The 22,637-nt window shown below is 46.9% G+C and overlaps 1 protein-coding gene across 7 annotated transcripts; it reads right to left on the reverse strand.

The window, feature by feature from the left end:
- Positions 1-1,945: 1,945 nt before the first annotated feature.
- PFKFB2 (6-phosphofructo-2-kinase/fructose-2,6-biphosphatase 2) lies at positions 1,946-22,556 on the reverse strand. Of its 7 annotated transcripts, none has more exons than XM_071450385.1 (16): positions 21,828-22,221; positions 21,024-21,149; positions 20,836-20,932; positions 20,456-20,522; positions 20,247-20,321; positions 20,072-20,128; positions 19,543-19,667; positions 18,366-18,573; positions 15,609-15,755; positions 13,416-13,520; positions 12,618-12,747; positions 10,883-10,945; positions 10,301-10,374; positions 8,785-8,976; positions 7,324-7,387; positions 1,946-5,130 (listed from the first exon to the last, which is right to left on the reverse strand). In XM_071450385.1, the coding sequence occupies exons 1-15, from the start codon at positions 21,889-21,891 to the stop codon at positions 7,361-7,363; spliced, it is 1,557 nt and encodes a 518-aa protein (XP_071306486.1). In that variant the 5' UTR covers positions 21,892-22,221; the 3' UTR covers positions 1,946-5,130; positions 7,324-7,360. The 7 variants fall into 7 exon arrangements, with proteins under 7 accessions (XP_071306486.1, XP_071306485.1, XP_071306490.1 ...); XM_071450384.1 differs by lacking the exon at positions 21,828-22,221 and adding an exon at positions 21,268-21,817; XM_071450389.1 differs by lacking the exons at positions 8,785-8,976; positions 21,828-22,221 and adding an exon at positions 21,268-21,816.
- Positions 22,557-22,637: the final 81 nt, after the last annotated feature.

Genomic DNA, 22,637 nt, shown 5'->3' on the forward strand with positions numbered 1-22,637 from the left:
AAAACCCTACAAAACTGAATGCAACCCAAGCAGATGTTGAAATTGTTTGGATTTATGTGTGGAGGTGCCAAGTCTTTGAAATAATCCTTGCTGAGCTGCTCCACTGGGAGCTCGGGTGCACTGAGGGGTGTCCTCAGGGGAGCTGCTTCACCCCAGGGCAAGGCCAGCCTGAGTTCATCCCCTCTTCTCGGGTTTTGTGTTGCTGAAATGGATCCTGAGGTATTAAAAAGTCTTTTTTCCCAGCTCCAAGACTGAAGAAGTTGAGATTCCTCTGCTCTGGTTCTCAAGGTTGTTTATTTTCTTTTATCTATTCCATTCTTTCTCTGACCTGCTGAGATCTTTCTGGCAGGTCAGTTCATGGCACACTGACTGCCCTTGGGGTGGTGTTAGCTTTTTATACTAAAAACTACCTGTACTTTATTTACAATAATTTTCCAATACCTATCACCTATGTTAGACAGTTTGTCTCTACTCTAAACCAATCCAAAAGTGTCACCATCCCAGCAGAAGATGGAGCACAAGAAGAAGAAGAAGGAGAAAGACAGAACCCAGATTCCTCCATCTTGCCTCTTGAACCCCCATACCGAAAACCCCAAAATTCTACTTTTCACCCTGTGACAAATTCACTATCATTCTATTCAAACTCTTGTGGCTTGTAACTCCTCACACAAAGTTGGTAATTGTTTCCATGGGTTAAAATCAAAGGCACAGGTGTTCTTACTCCGTGCCAAGGCCTCTGAGCACCTTGCCAGTGTCTCGAGCCATCCAGGGCAGCCAGAGGAATGTCCTGTTCTGACACCCTCTGATCTCAGGAAGCCATGGCCAAAAGGGGTTTCAGGGAGCATTCCAAAGGGGGTTTCAGAGAGCATTCCAAAAGGGGTTTCAGGGAGCATTCCAAAAGGGGTTTCAGAGAGCATTCCAAAAGGGGTTTCAGGGAGCATTCCAAAAGGGGTTTCAGAGACCATTCCAAAAGGGGTTTCAGAGAGAATTCCAAAAGGGTTTTCAGAGAGCATTCCAAAAGGGGTTTCAGAGACCATTCCAAAAGGGGTTTCAGAGAGATTCCAAAAGGGGTTTAAAGGGGGTTTCAGAGAGAATTCCAAAAGGGGTTTCAGAGAGATTCCAAAAGGGGTTTCAGAGAGATTCCCAAAGGGGCTTCAGAGACCATTCCAAAAGGGGTTTCAGAGACCATTCCAAAGGGGGTTTCAGAGAGCATTCCAAAGGGGGTTTCAGAGAGCATTCCAAAGGGGGTTCAGAGACCATTCCAAAGGGGGTTTCAGAGAGCATTCCAAAGGGGGTTCAGAGACCATTCCAAAGGGGGTTTCAGAGAGCATTCCAAAAGGGGTTTCAGAGACCATTGCAAAGGGGTTTCAGAGACCATTCCAAAGGGGGTTTCAGAGACCATTCCAAAGGGGGTTTCAGAGACCATTCCAAAAGGGGTTTCAGAGAGATTCCAAAAGGGGTTTCAGAGAGATTCCCAAAGGGGCTTCAGAGACCATTCCAAAGGGGGTTTCAGAGAGCATTCCAAAAGGGGTTTCAGAGACCATTCCAAAAGGGGCTTCAGAGAGCATTCCAAAGGGGGTTTCTCCATGGGAGCAGCTCCAGCTGGAGCTCAGCAGCCCAGGAGGGCACCGGGAGCATGGCTCGGAGCTGAACACACAGAGAATTCCAGAATGGTTTGCTTGGAAAAGCACCAAGCTCAGTTCCATGGAAACCCTGGGATCCTAACCTCCAGGAAAAACACCCTTAAAGGTGAGAAGACATGGGGAACACCAGTAGGGTTTAAGAGCCCATTTTCAACTCAGATTCCCAAACCAGAGGACACCTGCCCACCCCTGCAGCCTCTCTTCCTCCAAACACATCCCAGAGACTCCCTGAGCTCCTCAGAAAACCATCACCCAGTGGAGAGGTAGAGCAAACAATGGAAAAGAACAGAGGACATTATCTGTGTTTTTTTAAGTCTCTTTATTGTAAATAAACACTGACAGATTTTTATGCTCAAGTGCACAGAGCACACAACACACAGCACGAGCTGACAGACACTGCAGCTTTTAAACCTATAAAAAAAACCAAAACACTTAGAAGGCAGCAGAACAGGAAAGTTCACAGCTGGGTGAGATCCCTCTGACCAAACACTCCAGGCAGAGCTGCAGTGCAAACAGAGCAGGGGACAGACAGCAGGGGTGGCACTGGCACTGCTCACCCTCAGAGGGGCACAGGGTGAGCCTTGGGGACACCCCCAGGGCAGGTGGCCCTGGCCAGGCTGCTGCAGGTGCCTCTCCTCCCTCAGCTGCTCCTCGGCAGCCGAGCCAGGCTGGGTTTCAGTGTCACCCACCCGAGCTGCTGGGAAGGGGACACCTGGCAGAGGTGGCAGCTCTGAGGTCCCAGCCAGTGTACACAGAGCAGCTCAGCCAGGCTGGCTTGAACTCTTTCCCCCCATTTTGCAGATTCTCCCAGAGATGGAGCAGCTTTTTAGCCCAAGTGCTCCTTTTTCTCTGCAGTGACACGCAGGGGCAGGCAGGTCCCACCGAAGGTGACAGCAGCCAGCTCCACCTGTGCTGCTTGAAACAGAGGCACAGAAAATCAGGGGGTCACAAACCCCCCCCCCAGTCCTGGGGAAATGCTCAGGAAGGTGCCAGGCTCACATTCACACCTCCAAATCCACCTCCACACCTCCAAATCCACCTCCACACCTCCAAAATCCACCTCCACACCTCCAAATCCACCTCCAAACCCACCTCCACCTGCCCAGCCCACGGCACTGATCCCACTGACAGCAGGAGCTCCTGCTGAGCTGTTCCACCAAAAACCATCCCAAAAATCCTCGTTGTGCAAGGTCTGTTTGTTCTGGGGTGTTTGCACGCCCGGTGCCAAGGGAAATCAGGTGGTTTCAAGGTAATCCCTGGCACAGGGAGCTGCCAGGAAATGCCCACTGGCATCACCCCAGCCCTGCAGCCCCTCAGGGCAATGATCTGCTCCCAAATCTGCTGCTCTGCTCCGGGTATGTTTGCTTTAAACCATTCCAAGGCTGAAAATGCAGGAGGAAAAAGCTTTAATTAAAGCACTGAGGCACAAACACTGCAGAGAAAGATGAAATTCCACCCCACAGCCCCAAAAGGAGCCACTGACCCAAACTGCAAAACACCAGATTTTCAGCAGTGATTTAAAAAAAAAAGTCACGACCACCAACAACAAATCAACAGCGACATTCACAAATCCCAGCAGGTAAAAATATAGATTTTTTTCTTTTTCATCTCCTTACAATCATTTACTGCTCAGTGATATGAACATCCTGAACTCTTCAGCAAGTTATCCCAGCATTTTTGTGTGTAAACATCCTACAGTACATTTTCCACTCCTTTTTCCAGAGCAGGAGGGGTTTGGTCAGAGCAGCCAGCCTGACAAGGACGGGTTTGTGCGTTCAGAGCACTTTGGAGTGTGACAGTCAGGACTGCCATGGACAGGCTCTAAATCTCTTCCTTCAACATTTCTTTCTTTTTTTTTTTTGGTTTTTTTTTTTCCGGTTTATTTCTAAGCATAAAAACATTTAAAACCCAAAACCAGACCTGGGGGGGAAAACCCTGAGGAGAAAAACGAATAAAAACTCAATTTCTCACCAGCAAATCTCACCCCTCTGTGGCACAACTGCTTTAGATCAACACGTTCTTCTGCTCCTCAGAAATCCTGAGGGGTCCAGATTTGTGCCTTGGTCCTCTCTATCTCAGTTTTATCAAATTACAACTCTGGGAGTGTTTAAAACAACCAAGTTTGAGCTCAAAATGCCCAGGTTAAGCCTCAAGCTCTGGGGTTGCTGAGCTCCTCCACAGCCAGGGCATATTTTCCCTGCTGTAGGTATATCCCAACATTTATTTACACATTTAAAATAAGCAACTTCTGGGGCCCAGAAATGCTCAGATAAATCCTGGAGTCACCTGGGAACAGCAGGTCCAGGACAGCCTCCTGCTCTGGACCCAAATGTTCCTTTCTTCACCCAACCTGAGGGTCCTGCCCTTATTGCAAGAACAGCTGGAGTGGGGTGAAATGGAGTTTGGCAAAATGCAAGTCAAGACTTGTGGGAGAGAACTGAAAATTTGGGGTTTGGTGGGGATTGAAGGGAAGGGTTTAAGTTAAGACACGGCCACACAGAGCTGCACCACCTGTGCTCCAAACTCTGCAACAGCTTAAAACTATGAAAGGCAGCATTGGGAACATTCACAGCTTATTCAGAGGCAAGTTAAAAGCTTGTTGTTGGGCCTAAAATTTGATGTAAAATAAAGAAAACTGGTAAAAAAACCTTGTGCTTCCTGCAAACCCTGCCCAGGAGCCCTGCTGGTCCCAGCCACGCTCCCATTTTCTGGGGTAAATGGATAAAAACGCCCCCAAAATGCAGGAAAAATGAGTGAGAGGATGGAGTTTAGGTAGGGAGGAGAAGCTAAAATGGGGCTTGAGATGGGATTTAAAGCACTGGGAGCTGTGCTGCTCCCAGAGAGGGGCAGGAGGGTTTATCCCATCTGTCCCTCACAGGAGGCAGCCCTTGGGATGGATGTGCTGATCTGGGTCTCACATGCAAGAAAAAGCCTGGAACAAACATCCAGACAAAAAGGAACTGGCTCAGATAGGGGGGATTCACACCAGCACTCAAGGAGGGAAAGTCAAACCCTACCTGGAGCTCCCTGGATGGCTGAAAACCAGAAAAAAATTGAGTTTGAACTTGGAAATAACTTGGAAATGGAGAACTAAAACCTCGGGAATTTGGCCTGGAAATGCCTTTTCCAAAGAAAAGCTGCCTCAGCGAGTGAAAACATGATTATTTTGTCCTCCCACTCTGGTTAATTTTGGCTCCTGGCCAGGAGGAAAGGCGTGGGACACAATTTCAACACCCAGGGATGTGTTGGCTTAGGAGCACTAAAAGCAGCTTGGAAAATCTCCACAGGAAATCTTCTCCAGCCCCATGGACAGACATTGCAGCATTTGGAAAGAAAAAAGACACAGACAGGCTCTAAAATCACAGTTCAAGGCAGGTACTGGCCAGGGTGGCTCACGGTGCCCCAGGGATGCTCCTCCTGGTGCTGGAACTCCCAGCTGGATCCAAGGGGAAAGCAGGAACTCCTACACTCCTAAAGTGGCCATTTTCTGCAGGGAAAAGAGAAACAGGAGAGGTCACAGCAAGGAAGGCAGGAGGGGGTAAAGCAGGAGGCAGCTCAGCTGATGGAGAGGTGAGTCCAGCTCCATGGAGCTGCTGCCCAGGGCAGGAACCCCCTGAGGATTTGCTCCATCCAAGCACAAAAATATGGGAAATGTGTGTAATGGGACCCACGAGGGGTAGTTTTAGATTTTTGGCTTTAAGGCATTTAGAGAATGGTGTGGCAAAAAGCTGACAGGCCAAGAAACACTGAGAATGTGTTGTAATTAGGAAATAATTGGCTTCTGATGGTGATAGTGTGAATTATAGCACCTGTGTTGTCTCACCCTTCAAATGAGACTGAAAATGGAATAAAAGTTTTTAAACACCTCTCAGTTGCCTCATCTCTAAGTCAGGAAAAGGCATTGTCTGACACACAAAGACCTGTTTCACTCTTAACATCACCCTTTCGTGTTACCCTGATTTTTTAAGATTTTCTAAGACTTTCTGATGTTTACATTCTTGTAGCAAGCTTTCTCACACACTTTCTGTGAATAACTTTTTTTTTGCATTGTTTTATGGAGGAGGAGAAATTTGATGGGCTGTTGGTTTGTCATGGGAGAGGTGGCACTGTCACCCTCCAATCCAGGGTCACTTTTGGAAATCTATAAATGTTGGAGTCAGAAATTAAACCTCTTTCTTTTTTACTTTGGAGATTCCAGTGTCCACGTGGTTTTATTTCATATCCTAAAGCAACAAGAGCCCACAGACACCCCAAAGACCCCACAGATGATCCCCCAAAGACCCCACAGATGATCCCCCAAAGACCCTGTCGCCCTGTTTATTTACTTATTATTTATATATTTATTATCTTACTTATTATTTATTTTATTTATTATTATTTTAAGTTCTTTTAAGCCTTCTGATGTTTACATTCTTGTAACAAACTTTCTCACACGCTTTCTGTGAATAACTGATTGTTTGGCATTCTTTTATGGAGGAGGAGAAATTTGATGGACTGCTGGTTTGTCATGGGAGAGGTGGCACTGTCACCCTCCAATCCAGGGTCATTTTTGGAAATCTATAAATGTTGGAGTCAGAAATTAAACCTCTTTCTTTTTTACTTTGGAGATTCCAGGGTCCACGTGGTTTTATTTCATGTCCTAAAGCAACAAGAGCCTACAGACACCCCAAAGACCCCACAGATGATCCCCCAAAGACCCCACAGATGATCCCCCAAAGACCTTGTAGCCCTGTTTATTTATTTATTATTTATATATTTATCTTATTTATTATTTATTTTATTTATTATTATTTTAACTTCTTTTAAGCCTTCTGATGTTTACATTCTTGTAACAAACTTTCTCACACACTTTCTGTGAATAACTGATTGTTTTGCATTCTTTTATGGAGGAGGAGAAATCTGATGGGCTGTTGGTTTGTCATTGGAGAGGTGGCACTGTCACCCTCCAATCCAGGGTCATTTTTGGAAAACTATAAATGTAGGAGTCAAAAGAAAAATAAACCTCCCTTTTCTTCACCTTGAGAGCAGCAGTGTGTGCCCTTGTGTTGCTGTAGTGACACTCCAGCCTCCTGCCAAGCCCCCCTGAAGGGTTCTCCCATTTCAGCCTGAGCCCACACAAGCTCAGAGAGGTGAAGAAGCTCAGGAGGAAGGAGGCAGGTTGGTTTCTCACTTTTATTCACCTTCTCCATGGGGAATGACACTGCCAGAACCACCCAAGAACCATCACAGCGACCACCTTACAAATTAACCACAATAAATACTTAGAGCTTTGATAAAACTCCTTCCTCTGCCTCACTCAGGGCCCAACAGACACCAGGAACACGCTCAGACAGTGAAAATCAAAGGTAAATCCGCAATCCAGTGACTCCTACAAAATCCCTGTGAGCAGCAATGTCACCAAACCCTGTCCTGGGACACTCAGCTGGGACCCTGCCCTGCTCAGCACCATGAGCCACCCCATGTCCTGCTCCAGGGATGGAGCAAGCTGGGCTAAAACCACAATTTCCAGCAGCCAGCACAAGCCCAGCTGGAGCCCCTGGATCAGCAGGCTCAGCCCCCACTGAGGTTCCCCCAGAATCTCAGGTTTTATCCAGCACAAGATTCCTTCTGCTCCATGGGTTTGTCTTTGCCCAGAGTGGTTTCCATGCAACAGGAATCAAGAGAAATCCAACGTACTAACCCCAAAGAGAGCACACCCAAGCTGCTTGCAGTGGTACTCAGAGGCAAGCATTTCCCTCTGGAGGCTGCAAAGGAAACAGAGAAGCACAGCAGGGCTCATAGTGCATCTTAAAGAGACTGAAATAGGAAAAGCAGCAAAGCAAATGAGGGAGGAGAGAAACAGCCCCAAAATTTCCTGTTGGCCCAGGGCAGGGTTGTGTTGCAGCAGGAGGTGACAGAAGGCAGGGACAGCCCTTGGCTGCATAAAAAACTGGGACAAAGAGGGTGTTTGTAACTTTTCCAATCAGATTTTAGCCCAGAAGCAAAATCCTATCCAGAATTAAACCCCCTGCCAAAACCCTGTGGCAGTGATGGAAAGCTGCCTGCATGGAGCCTGAGTCTGAAAGACTGGCACCACAATTCCAGTTGGATAGGGGGGTTTGGATGTTTTGGGGTTGTTTTGAAGGGGTTTTTCTTTTTTTTTTCCCCTTAATCCAGTCCAGGTTGGATATTTCCATGCACAAACAGAGACCCTGCTCAAGATCCTGGGCAGGGTCTGGATTTCAGAGAGGACTGTCACAGACATATTTTATATTTTATAAAAAATCCTTTTGCTAGGATCTTTTCTACTGAGAAGCTGAGAGGCCTCAGGAACAAAATGTAACCAATAATTATCTGCTGCTGTGGAATGCAACAGGTGCATCTGGGATTGGTCTCATGTGGCTGTTTTTAATTAATGGCCAATCACAGTCCAGCTGTCTCAGAGTCTCTGGTCAGTCACAAGATTTTATTGTCATTCCATTCCTTCCCTTTCAAGCCTTCTGATGAAATCCCTTCTTCTATTCTTTAGTGTAGTTTTATTATATAATTTTCTTTTAATATATATGAATATATATAATATAAAATTATATATATATTTATATATAATATAAAATAATATATATATTTATATATAATATAAAATAATATATATATTTATATATAATATAAAATAATATAATAAATCAGATTGTTTGATGAAACAATGGAGTCAAGATTCTCATCTCTTCCCTTGCTGGGATTGCCTGCAAATTCAACAGAGGACCCCGGGCAATGGTGAGGAGGGGGGCAGAGGGATGGTGCCCAGATGTTATCCAGATGTCACCACCTGGACAGTGACTTCCAGCTGTGGCTGCTCAGCCCCTCCTCGAGCTTCCAGGGATGGGAGAGCCCCCCTGGCAAAACCCCATGGCACTGATGGAAAGCTGCCTGCATGGAGCCTGACTCTGAAAGACTGGCACCACAATCCAGTTGGATAGGGGGATTTTGATGGTTTGGGGTTGGTTTTGAAGGGATTTTCCAGTTTGTTTGTTTTTTTCTCCTTAATCCAACCCAGCCTGGATCATTTCCATGCAGAAGCAGAGACCCTGCTCAAGATCCTGGGTCTGGATTTCGGGGAGGACCCCGGGCAATGGTGAGGAGGGGAGCAGAGGGATGGTAGCACCTGGACAGTGACTTCCAGCTGTGGCTGCTCAGCCCCTTCTCGAGCTTCCAGGGATGGGAGAGGCCCCAGCAGGTGGAGGGGTTTGCTGCCCAGGCTGTGGTGCCGCGGGCGCTTTACGGTGTCGGCGCTGGCCCGCGGGGTAAAGCTGTTCCTCCTCATCCTCACAGGGCTCTGCCTGCTGGGGAGCTCGTGCTGATCCCACACAGAGGGAATCGCCAGGAATGAAAAGGGGGAACCAGAGTTTAAAGCCACGTCCCAACACCTCCAGCACCCCACCCCGAGTGACCCCGCACCGGGCTGGGCCTTCCCCAGCCTGCAGCAGCTTGGGAAACAACTTCATCCAGCTTGGAGACAACTGGAAAGTGGTTTTTCAGCAGTTTTACTTCCCTTTGGGACCTTTGTTTTGCTTAGGTGGCTCTGTTTGGGTGGTGTTGGGTTTTTTTTTTGGTTTTTTTTGGGTTTTTTTGTTTGTTTTTCTTTCTCTCTGCACGAAGAATTTAAGTGAAAAAAATAAGCAAACAGAAAAACTCTCCCTTCTTCTTGTTTCTTCTGCCCCAAAAGCAGCTGTGTTACCCAAGCAAAGCAAAGAACAGAAGCAGCCTCCAAGTGGGCAGCAATGATTTCCATGCAGGAGTCACAGAGAAGCTGGAAAAGTGATAAATCCCACAGTGGTTTGGGTTGGAAGAACCTTTAAACATCATGAATCCAACCCCCTGTGAGCAGGGATATGCTGGAAACCACGAGGATCCACACAAACCATGCCCCATGTCCTCAGTTTGGCATTTGACAGCTCCACAGAGCCTCCAGGCCCAGCTGCAGGTTCCCAATTTCCCCAGGCCCTCAGCACAAAAGAATAACCAGATCCCAGCCCAAGGGATCCTCATAAATTACAACAAAAAGCCTGAACGGATAAAACCTAAAATCAGATGCATTCAGAGTTCCTGTGAGCCAGCAGAGCTGGTTTGTGCTCTCTAATTGGGGGAATTAATTAGAGGCAATCACTGAGGCTTTCCTTACAGTCCCTTTGGAAAACAGGGTTTGCAAAGTCAAGGCCCTCAGACATCAGCAGCTCCCCCAGATTTTTGAGGTGGTTACAAGGTGGATTTAAATAGCAACTTAAACAATGGCAACAGGAATTTAAATAACAGCAGAGAGACGATTTCAGAAAGAGAAAACTCATCAAGACAAGGAGAAAAATCCACTTTAACCCTTTTGCCAAGTCTTTTTGAAATTACCAATAAGCATCAGCAACAAACACTGCACTGAAAACTGAGAACAAAACCTAGAGTTCAAAATCTTATGGCCTAAATTTGCCCATTTCTGCTCCCTACAACAGCTCTGAAAAAAATCCCCCCTGGCCTGGGAAGCACCTTAGAATTAATTCTGCTTTTGGGGGTTACTTCTGAAGAGAATCCTTCTGCTCCCTGAAAGGCAGCAGGCAGTCCTAGCAAGTGCTTAAGAGGGTTTGTGGCTTGTTTTGGAAAAGGTGGAGCCAGAGGGGTGCAGCAAAACTTACTGAGTTCAGGGAGGGCTTTTCCCGGTGGGTGTTCACCGCTTCCACATCCATGGTAATTGTCTCCACTTTGCAGCCTTCACCCAAGAGAAAGAGAGGTTTATGTGAGTAATTTATCAAAAACACAGCAGGGAGAATGAACAGGAATAAATATCTTATTTATAAAAATATCCCAGCTCGTAAATCCACAGTTCACCCCACAAACAGAATTTTACACTTGGTGGTTTTCAAGTGTGAGAGCACAGCCCTGAGTTGTTTGGGCTGCACAGAAAAGCCAATTTTAACTGACTGCACCCCAAGTTTGGAGGCACAGCCTTCCTCACCCACAGGGAAAATCCAATTGATTAAAAGAGAGGCCAGGGGAGAAGACCCTGCACCTCCACATCTGCTCCCCACCCCTCCAGATCCCTTTTCTATTTTAACTTTTTGTATATTAACCAGGAAATAACTTCTTTATGTATTACCAGAAGCTTCTAGAGCACGGCCAGGTGCTGCCACACACGGACCCAAACCTGCCCACAACATCCCCACACACAAACCAGGAGAGGAACTCAAATTAAAAATGAAAATAAAGCAGTTATTTACCATAGGCAACGGGTGTGAGCTTGAAAATGGTGTGGAGGGGGCAGCGCAGGTAGGGCAGCTCATCTAGGGCACAAAAAGGGGTTCTGGGGTCACCTGGGATGCCACAGCCCCCCTGTCCCCTCCCCAGCCCCACAGCAGCACTGGGATGTCCCTGCCCACCACAGAGGGGTTGGACCAAACCCCTTTAAGGGTTCCTTTAACCCAAACCATTCCAGGATTGAATGGGAATTGTCCTGGTAGTGAGAGCCTATGGATGGCACCCAGATTAAACCTTTTTAAGGGTTCTTTTAACCCAAACCATTCCAGGACTGAATGGGAATTGTCCTGGGAGTGAGAGCCTATGGATGGCACCCAGACTAAACCCCTTAAAGGGTTCTTTTAACCCAAACCATTCCAGGATTGAATGGGAATTGTGCTGGGGATGAGAGCCTGTGGATGACACCCAGATTAAACCCTTTTAAGGGTTCTTTTAACCCAAACCATTCCAGGATTGAATGGGAATTGTGCTGGGGATGGCAGCCTATGGATGTCACCCAGATTAAACCATTTTAAGGGTTCTTTTAACCCAAACCATTCCAGGATTGAATGGGAATTGTGCTGGGGATGGCAGCCTGTGGATGGCACCCAGACAGGCACCCAGGACAGCAGTGACACACAGAAAATCAAAATACAGGAGCTGGAAATGAGACTGGAGGCCAGGGTGGCTCAGGGCTCTGGGCAGTGCTGGGTTAGGGGCTGGATCCCACCCTCTAAAAGGGCTTTTCCAACCCAAATAATTCCATAATTCCATTTCCAGTGCTCAGGGCCGGCCAGAGGAAACCTCTCCAGGGGCACATGGCTGGGAAAGCACCTCAGCAACAGCTGCCACAGGCCCACAGGAGATTCATTCAGAGCTGTATTTAAAAGTTTATCAAGTTTTTTAGAAGTTTATTAATCATTAAAAGTTTTATGAAGCTCTAGTGCCACTCACTGGAGCTTGCAGGACACTGGAACCCTCCAGGTGTGTGTGCTGTGCAAGAAACCAGCATTGCCCTGGGGTGGAGCACTCCTGCCACCCCTGCCAGGCCACTGAGGCTCTTTAATTCATCAGAAAATGATGAATTTTTTATTTTTTTTTACATTAAAACCCAGTCCCTTACACATTCTGTAAGCACTGCTGCTGAAAACAGCTCCAGAAACAACACCTGGGCAGCACAACAGCAGCACATCCCTGGGCAGCTCCTTGCACTGCTGCAGTGCAAGGGTTAAAGCACTGCTGAAACCTTTCCTTTCCTCCTTTTTTAAACAGCTTGTTAAAAAACCCTGCCTAGTTAAAAAAATAAAATAAAAATAAATAAAATAAAAATAAAATAAAAATAATAAAGTAAAAATAAAATAAAAATAATAAAATAAAAATAAAATAAAAATAAAAATAAAATAAAAATTAAAAAATAAAATTAAATAAAAATAAAAATAAAATAAATAAAAATAAATAAAATAAATAAAAATAAAATTCAAATAAAATAAAATAAAAATAAAATAAAAATAAAATAAAAATAAAATAAAAATAAAATAAAAATAAAATAAAAATTAAAAAAATTAAAAAATAAAAATAAAATTAAAGTAAAATAAAAATAAAATAAAAATAAAATAAAAATAAAATAAAAAAAAAAAATCCACCCAGTCATTCCAAACCACCCTCTCAAAAACCCCATGAGGGGAAGCAGGGAGAGGAGCCATCCCTTTATTTTTGTACCTGCACTCTTGTCAAGAAAATAAGCCAGGAGGCACCTCATAACTGCCTGGTGGGAGATAACCAGGACATTTCCTTGCCTTTCCAGCTCCATAATTACTGGCTCCAGGCGTTGCACCAAGTCCTGGTAGGACTGGAAAACCAAACAGGAATTGGTCAAGGGGTTGTGTAAACACAGGGTTAACCAGAGGTGGCAATTAACACAGTCACATTCAGGGAAATATCAGTTAAAGCAGCAGAAAGTTCAAGGAGGTTATGGGGAGTGGGGTAAAAATAGTAAAAAAAACCAAAAAAGGCAACAGCAGAAAGTGAAATTCAGTGTCAGAAGCCTCAGACCGTGGGAGGGCTCAGATTACTGGGAACTCAATGAGTGCAGTCAGGGAAAAAACCAAATAAAATAGTAAATGATTCATTCAAACAGGTTGTGAGTAAAGCCAGAAGTGACTTAAAGCCAGAAATGACTCCAGGCCACACCCATGATAATTTTGTTTCCCAGGTGGTTTCTCAGTGACAATTCTGGGATGCAGAACTCCCTTGATGGTGTCTGAGGGCAGCACCCAGCAAGTGGCCAAATTAATGGATTGAAAAGCATCATCTGCACACTCCAGTGAGGGAAATCAAGAAACATTTCCCCCAAAAGAGAACTGGGGATCCTAATGTTTTCATTCGGATGAAAATTTGCAATTTTGCATCCAAATACTGGCAGAATAACTTCAAATTGAGTCAGTTTTAAGTGCAACCCCCCACATAAATGTTTGTTTCACTGCCCTGTGTGTTGTTGTTGTTGTTTAGGCTCCTCACCTCCCCTCCAGGATAACGATAAAGATATTTCTCCTGATCCCTCATGGCAAACTCCTCTGGATACTTGGCTTCAATTTCTGCATAGGTCATTTCTTCACAGACCCCCTGAGGGAAGGAGAAACTGCTTACCACAAACCTCATTTCATCAGAGGGCCAGCAGGGAGGGCAGGAAAAGCAGAGGCTGAGGTCAAGATCCCTTTTTGGCATGGAAATTTTGGGTGCTGCAAGTGACCCAGCCCTGCCCCCAGCGTGGGTGCCAGGCTGGTTTGAAGAGGCTGGGCTTTGGTTTTATCTCAAAACCAAAAAAAAAAAGATTGCATCCCTGGTGTTTGCCAGGGATGAAAAATGAGCCATCACTTCCCCAGCAACCACCCTGCAATTTCCTGAGAGAACCAGAGTGGGAGCAGCAACCTTTGCCCAGGCAGGAGGGTGTGACAGATGTCTGGGATGTTCAGTGTTCTTTTCCTCCTCCACAGCACCTGGAATATCCCCAGCAAGACCTGGCAGCTCTCAACACTCTCAGCCCTCTAAAAACCACCCCAAACCCCATCCTGGAAGGCTGAGGTCCATGACACAAAAACATGGCTATAAATCAACAGAAATGGTGGGGTTTTGTTTGTTTTTTTCTGCTTTTGTTGGGGTTAAGATTGAAGGCACTTGAGATGTTTAGACTTAGGTGTTTATTGCTTCCTATTAGTGCTACAGCCTCAGAGCAAGGAGTTCTGTAGTCTTTTATTAGTAAGGTATAAAATGGCAAATTATTTTTTGTTATAAGGTTTTTTAAGGCTAAACTATTTAATTAGGAAATTATACCCTAGATTATTTTTCTTTTTAACCCAAGCACTGATCTCTTGAAGCCCTCAGTGTGGACTTGCCTGTTTAATTATAAAATACCACCCAAACCCATGGAGAAAGAAGAAGAAGAAGGTGAAGAAGAAGGTGAAGAAGAAGGTGAAGAAGAAGGTGAAGAAGAAGGTGAAGAAGAAGGTGAAGAAGAAGGTGAAGAAGAAGGTGAAGAAGAAGGTGAAGAAGAAGGTGAAGAAGAAGGTGAAGAAGAAGGTGAAGAAGAAGGTGAAGAAGAAGGTGAAGAAGAAGGTGAAGAAGAAGGTGAAGAAGAAGGTGAAGAAGAAGGTGAAGAAGAAGGTGAAGAAGAAGGTGAAGAAGAAGGTGAAGAAGAAGGTGAAGAAGAAGGTGAAGAAGAAGGTGAAGAAGAAGGTGAAGAAGAAGGTGAAGAAGAAGGTGAAGAAGAAGGTGAAGAAGAAGGTGAAGAAGAAGGTGAAGAAGAAGGTGAAGAAGAAGGTGAAGAAGAAGGTGAAGAAGAAGGTGAAGAAGAAGGTGAAGAAGAAGGTGAAGAAGAAGGTGAAGAAGAAGGTGAAGAAGAAGGTGAAGAAGAAGGTGAAGAAGAAGGTGAAGAAGAAGGTGAAGAAGAAGGTGAAGAAGAAGGTGAAGAAGAAGGTGAAGAAGAAGGTGAAGAAGAAGGTGAAGAAGAAAAGGGTGAAGAAGAAAAGGGTGAAGAAGAAAAGGGTGAAGAAGAAGAGGGTGAAGAAGAAGGAGAACAACCTGTCTCTGCCCTAAAACCGCCATCCTGCTTCATATTTATTATTATATTCTAAAACTCTAAACTTTAAGTTTTCTACTCTGTGATATCACACACTTCTAACCAACTCCACACCCATAATCCCAGTGCTATTAATCAATTTTTCTCCACAGTCTCAGGTCAAATGCAGTGCTCTGCACAGAAATTTTAAAATTCTCACCATCCAGGGTTCCAGCATAAATCAGCTGGGTTTATGGTGATTAATTTGGCTTTAAACATTATTCCCCAGCCAAACCCATGAAGAAGGAAAAAAAAGGTGAAGAAGAAGGAAGAAGGTGAAGAAGTACAACCTGTCTCTGCCCTAAAATCTCCATCTTGCTTCATCTTTGTTACTATATTCTAAAACCCCAAACTCCAAGTTTTCCACCCTGTGATATCACACACTTCTAACCAACTCCACACCCATAATCCCAGTGCTATTTATCAATTTTGGAAACCTTCTCCACAGGTCAAATGCAGTGCTCTGCACAGAAAATTGAAAATTCTCACCATCCAGGGTTCCAACAAATATCAGCTGGGTTTATGGTGATTAATTTGGCTTTATACATTATTCCCCACCTAGAAAAGCTGAGGTTTTTAAGCAGCCTCTCACTCACAGCATCAATCTCGTTGAGGATCTTCCACTGCTCATAGAGCACCCCCAGGCACTCTGCAGTCTGGATTGTCCTCTTCAGCTGGCTCGTCCACACCTTCAGGTCCACAATCTCCTGCTCCTCAATGAACTTCTTCAGAGCCTGGGAAAACTGCAGAGAAAAGCTCCAGGGAGGTTAGGAGGAGGGTGATGCCTTTTTGGGCTCCCTAAAAACACAGGCCAGACTAAATTAAGGGAATAAAAAGCAGGTATGTTTATTGAATATAAATATTCAGGTGTATTTAGGGCAGAAAAATCCCCCCAAGGGCTACACCCCAAAATGGACCATGGGTCACAGGTTTTCACACTTTTATAAGTCTGGGCCATTTGCATGTTGGAGGTTAATCTGCCAATTACAGCTTCAGGTAATGAAGTAATTTGCTCCCCACAACTCAACTTTTGTTTCCATCTCTCAGGGCCTGAGGCAGGGAGGTGTCCCTGATTGCCAGGCCTGGAGAGGAATTGTTGTGTCTGCCCAAAATGGGAAAGCAGCAGCTCACACTGGATATGGAGTTTACAGTTATATACTAAAGAACTGAAGGATTACAAATATATTAAATACAAAAAAGCTAAAATCCTAAGGCATTGAAGGGGCAGGGGAAGCTGCAGCTGCTCTGAGCATCGTTGGGGGCTGTGGAGCCCTGATGCCTTCAGATTTTAACCTTTATAATTTATTTTAACCTTTATCATTTTCAATCCTGTACTGCATTAGGGCCTAACTCTAAACTCCATATAAAGGGTTAACTAGCATCTTCACATTTTGGCCAGGCAAAACAATCCCTCTGGGCTTGGAACCCAAGGAGAAAAGGGTGAACAAAAGTGAATGAGGGAGAGGAACTGGGGGTATCTGACTTCATTACCTGGAGCTGGAATTGCAGAATTAACCCCTGATATGCAAATGGACCAGACTTATTTTAGTCTGAGAAACTCATGACCATCATTCATGTTGGGTGCAGCCTCTTCTGAGTGCCCAAGGTGTATCTATTGAAGGCCTTTAATAAATACCTACTCTTATTCTCTTAGTCTTGTCCAGCCCTTGTGATGCTTAGAGACTGGACAGAGCTAAAAGAATAAAACAGGTAATTATTGAAAAGCCTTTAAAGGATACAAGAGCCTGGCCAGGGCTACACCCAGGATGGATCCAAGATGGGTCCCATATAAGTTTTGGTCCATTTCCATATGGGGTTAATTGTCCAGTTACAGCTTCAGGTCATCAAGTCCCCACCCTCTGGTCTGCTCCCCTCAATTCACCATTGGTTGTGCTTTTTGGTCCTTGATTCTCCAGCTGGAAAAGGATTCTTTTGTCTAACTGCCCTGTTTGAAAACTAGATATAGTTTATATCAGAATATATTTTCAATAAAGTATTATTTATGTTCTAGTGTTATTATTTCCAATATTTCTGTTTTGCTTTTACAACTGTACTTTGGAGCATTTTCTGATTCTGTTGGACTGTATTTTTCAGTTGAGTCTTATTTTGAAAGTGTAAGTTATGTAAGGCTTCAGAAAGGAATGCTGGGGGATCAGCCTGGCCCAGGAAGAGGAACTTGCTGCAATAATTTGTAAAGACTGAAAAGGTGATGCATGTGTAGTGAAAGCCAATGTAGATGATTCTGCAGTGATTAGGACAGAATATGAAGGAGATGCTGCTTTAGAGGGAAAATGATAGATGATAAAAGTGTTGAGAAAAGGTCAGGAATTCTAAAGGAATTGAATGTGTCAGGCAGCACTGACAGAACCAGAGGACACAGTCTTAAGCTGCACCAAGGGAAATTTAGGTTGGATGTTAGGAAAAAGTTTTTTACAGAAAAGAGTAATCAAGTTCTGGAATGGCTGCCTGGGGAGGTGGTGGAGTCACTATTCCTGTGTGCTTAAAACAAGACTGGATGTGGCAAAGAGGGGAGGAAAGGTATTTTATTGAAGGGAGAGTGGCCCTAGGCAGGATTTCCTGTATTTGGGAGCAGATCCCATGGCCTCTCCATGCCTGCAGCCCCCCAGGAGAACTGCAAGCAGCCCCTGCATGGCACATGGATTGCTGGACAGAGCTGTGCTCCAGCAAAGGCAGTTCAGACAAAGTCCTTGTGTTCTGTGCTCCTCCCAGCTGGGTTTTGTAAGGCTGGGAGCAGAGCCTGAGTGTTAGGGATGAGTTGGACTCAATGATCTTAAAGATCTCTTCCAACCTGGTGAATCTGTGATTCTATGAAGAGAACTTACTAACACTTTATGGTGGTGTTGACAGGGGTCCCAGGATGAGGGAAGAGATGAGAATGTTGACTCCATGTCCCAGAAGGCTGATTTATTATTTTATGATATATATTATATTAAAACTCTACTAACAAAATAGAAGAAGGGATTTCATCAGAAGGCTTGCAAGCAAAGGAAAAGAATGGAATAAATTACAAAATCCTGTGTCTGACCAGAGAGTCCAAGACAGCTGGACTGTGACTGGCCATTAATTAGAAACAACCCCATGAGACCAATCCCAGATGCACCTGTTGCATTCCACAGCAGCAGATAACCACTGTTTACATTTTGTTCCTGAGGCCTCTCAGCTTCTCAGGAGAAAAAAATCCTAAGGAAAGGATTTTTCATAAATCACGTCTGTGAGACAACACTTCATACAAAGCTCAGAATCCCACACTGAGCCAGCACAGAATCCAAGAAACCCAAAAGCTAAAACTTAAGGGCAAGCACTGCAGGGCATCAGCCCTGAGTCCCACATACCTGTTTGCCCCGGGGTGAGAGCCCAGAGTCCCCTCCAATCCTGCCCAGGAGGTTGTACTCGCTCTCGCCGTGGCGGCACAGGTAGATGGTGCGCGGCTGGACGTGGATGTTCATCAGGTAATAGACAATTTTACTCTGGATGTAATCCTGCACTCTGTTCACCAGGAACCGCTGGCCCACGTTGATCACTTTAATGAAGGACAGATCTCTGGAAGGGATATAAAATAAAAACACCCACGTGGTGGTTTGTTTGAAGTAATAGACAATTTTACTCTGGATGCAGTCCTGTGTGACCGTGTGCACAGGGGTCTGAGGATGAGGGAAGAGATGAGGATCTGACTCCATGTTTCAGAAGGCTTGATTTATTATTTTATGATATATATTACATTAAAACTATACTAAAACAATAGAAGAAAGGATTTCATCAGAAGGCTAGCTGAGAATAGCAAAAGAAGGAATGAATAACAAAAGCTTCTGTCTTAGACAGAGTCCAAGCCAGCTGACTGTGATTGGCCATTAATTAGAAACAACCACATGAGACCAATCCCAGATGCCCCTGTTGCATCCCACAGCAGCAGATAACCATTGTTTGCATTTTGTTCCTGAGGTCTCTCAGCTTCTCAGGAGGAAAAATCCTAAGGAAAGGATTTTTCATAAAAGATGTCTGTGCCAGTCCTGCACTTGGTTCACCAGGAACCACTGCCCCACGTTGATCACTTTAATGAAGGACAGATCTCTGGAGTGGATATAAAATAAAAACACCCACATGGTGGTTTGAAAAATGAGGCAGGAGTAGCTGTGGGTGTCACCCAGCTACTGCTCCTCTAGGAAAGGCAGGACAGGCTCTGAATTGCTGGGCTTCAAAATCCTGCCCTGGGTGGGCACCCCTGGATCCCTGGAAGTGACCAAGGCCAGGCTGGACAGGGTTTGGAGCAGCCTGGGATAGTGGGAGGTGTCCCTGCCCATGGCTCTTAGAGATGGACTTTGAGATCCCTTCCAACCCAAACCATCCTGTGATTCTGCAGCACACAGAGAAAAATCCCCTCAAATCTCACTTGGGACCTGTGATTCACCTGCACACAGCCACACCTGGGGAGGGCAGAGGTGTTGGAGCATCCTGACAGCAAAGCAGCTCCTGTGCCCAAGGACAAAGGGATGTGCCAAGGGATTTGCTTACTTGTCATAAGCATCCGGGTCCAGGGGCTGGTAGGTGACCTTGTAGCACTCAATCCTCTTCAGGAAATCATCCATCACATTCTCCCTGTGCCTCTCCGGGTAGTCAGGGCTGGAAACTTTCACCTCCTGCCCAACAGACATAGTGAGTTAAGCAAACTCAAGAGAGAACAAAAGATGACAAAACCACATTGTTTAACACTGCCCCGAGGAAAAACCTGCTCCTGGAGAGGAAACAAAGGGCGACTCTTATGGCACTGAAGTGGTTGGCCCTGACAGACACCCTGGCTCAGAGCTCTGCCCTCCCTTCCTCGCCAGCTCAGCTTCAAGGTCACCCATTCCCAGCTCCACTTGATTTCCACATTCTCACATAACGGCATCTCTGCCTTTTAATAAACCTGCAAATCCCAGCTGCTTATTGGGCAGGTGAAAGGCAAGAGGGAGGCGTTTGCAGAGATCCCCAGGAGCTCCCTGAGCCCCTGACCTTGCACTGAGCACCCACAGCAGCCCAGCCTGGGAAGGGCAGCACCCACCAGGATATTGGCAGCGATGACCTCTGGATCATCACAGACAGACTCCACGAAAAACACCTAGGAAAAAAGCAAGGGAGCACATTTCAGAGCCATAACTCCAGAGCTCCTGTGCCAGGGAGCCACAGTGACTGCAAATTAAGCACACAATTAATCACACACACAATTGAAGCACTACCTTGAAAGCATTTTCCTTAGCAAAGTTTAAGATCAGGTCCCGGCGCTCCCGAGTCGTGTTGGTCGCATCAAACACCTGGCAGAAAATGAGGAAGGAGCACTGAGCAAAGTTTATCTCAAGACTTTTAAGCCCCAAATCAGGTGCCCGAACACTCCAGGCAGCTTTGAACTGCCCTGATGTAAAACTATTTTTAGTGCAGAGGATCTTACAGCTATTTGCCCAGACTCCTCCAAGAGATAAGACTTCACATCTTCCAGAGCCACCAGGGCACAGCGTCTGCAGGACAGAAATAGGGATGGTCACAGCTGATGGAAAGCATTCCCACAGCAAAGGGAGGGATTCAAACACCTCCCTCACAGCCCTGCACTGTCCTAAGAGCCCCAAAACTCTTGGGGCACCTCCTCTGTGACCTGACCCTTGCAGCCCCTAAGCTTTGTGCCACCCCAAACCCACACGCCCGTCCCTGGCAGGATCCCTGCACAGGCTGTGCTGTTCCTTCTCCCTTCCCCAGGGACTCTGGGTTATTTTCTGCTCCTCACACCCACAGCCTGCCAAAACTCCAGTGCCCCCAGCCCTGACAGAGACTCACTTGCGGATTTCCATGGCCTCTTTGTTGTCGTGCCTGAAGAAGTCGTAGGACTTGTAGGACTTGACTGCTTCACGCCGATACACCCCTAAATTAAACACTTCACACACGGGAGAGGGGAGGGTGAGGGCATTCCACTGGCAGGGAGGTCCCAGCACGGGGCAGGGGTGTCCCCACACACACACACCCACCTTTGGTGGGCACCCCGATCCAGTTGAGGTAGCGGGTGAGCTTTTTGGACATGTAGGTCTTGCCCCTGGCAGGCAGCCCGATCATCACGATCAGCGTCGGGGAGTTGGTCATGTAGGAAGCCCATGCTGCAAAAGAAAAACAAAAAAAAAACCCCAAAACCACCCCAAAACAGCATCAGGGGCGCTGGAGAGCATAAAGTGAGACCCAGCACGGCGTTATCCCATCTCCCGGTGGTTAAAGCACCTCCGAGCATCCCAGGACGGGCTCGCCTTGTGTCCTTGTCGTTAATGAGCTGCTGTGACCGCTCTGTGGTCTCCAGGTGTTTGCTCATGAGGCAGCACCGCTGCCTAATGGGGCTTTCAGTGTTAACAGCATTTACCGCCCGGGCAGCGCCGTCAAGGGCGAACCAAAGATGTTTTTAACAAAACGGTCACGTTCTCTCGGCGAACAGCCCGAGCAGGCTCCCAAAACGCCCGCGGAGAGGCGGATTTGGGGCGAAAAGCTCGGGATGGGGATGGATGCAGCAGCATCCAGGAGGTTGGGGACAGGGGAAGCGAGGGAGGGGACAGCCAGGGACAGGCAGCAGGATGGGATCCGGGCGGGAGGGGACAGCCAGGACAGGCAGCAGGATGGGATCCGGGCGGGAGGGGACAGCCAGGGCAGGCAGCAGGATGGGATCCGGGCGGGAGGGGACAGCCAGGGACAGGGATCCGCGCGGGACGGACGCGAGGCTCGGGGCGAACGCGCAGCCCTATCCCCCTCCCGGTACCGGTTCCGTTCCTTTCCGGGCCGGGGATACTCACAGCACTGCTTCTCGCCGGCCCTGCCCCGCGGGGCCCCGCCGCAGCCCCGCGGCGCCGCCGACATGGCTCCGCTCCGCCGCCCCGCCGCATGCAAATCGCATGCAAATGAGCGGCGGGGCTCGCGCACGGCGGAGCAGCGGGGAACGGAAACCGGGGACCGAACACGCGGGAAAAGGGGCGCGGAGGGGCGGGAAAAGCGGCCCGCGTCACGCGCGCGGGGGCGCGCGCTGTATGCAAATGAACCGGGAGGGAGGGGCAACTGTTCGCTGTATGCAAATGAACCGGGAAGGAGGGAGAGCTGTGCGCTGTATGCAAATGAATCAGGAGGGCGGGGCAACCGCGTGCTGTATGCAAATAAGACCTGGAGGGCGGGGCAACCGTTTGCTGTATGCAAATAAGACCGGGAGGGAGGTGGGAGGGGAGAGAGGGGAAGCGGAGCACGCGCGCCATGCAAATGAGATGGACGGTGATGAAAGGGGAGTGGAGCTCGCGCCTCTATGCAAATCTAGGCGGGCTATGCAAATCAAATGGGAGGTAATCATCGCGGAAGGGAGGGGACAGCAAATCACGGCGACACCTCGCGTTACGCAAATGAGATGGCAAGGAGGTGTCCGGCTGCATGCAAATTAAGTGGGCGGTGTCACCTGCTGTATGCAAATCAGACGCCCAGCGTGCCGTACCGACGACATGGGCTCTATGCAAATGAGCCGGGCACTATGCAAATGTACGGGCGCTATGCAAATGACCGGGCGCCGCGCGCGCTCTGATTGGCCGCTTGCTGGGGTTGCGGGGGGGTGGGGCTTGGCGTGC

Source organism: Agelaius tricolor, unplaced genomic scaffold, assembly GCF_023055355.1.
Source record: "Agelaius tricolor isolate 1412-34295 unplaced genomic scaffold, bAgeTri1.0.p SCAF_30, whole genome shotgun sequence".
Classification (NCBI taxonomy): domain Eukaryota; kingdom Metazoa; phylum Chordata; class Aves; order Passeriformes; family Icteridae; genus Agelaius; species Agelaius tricolor.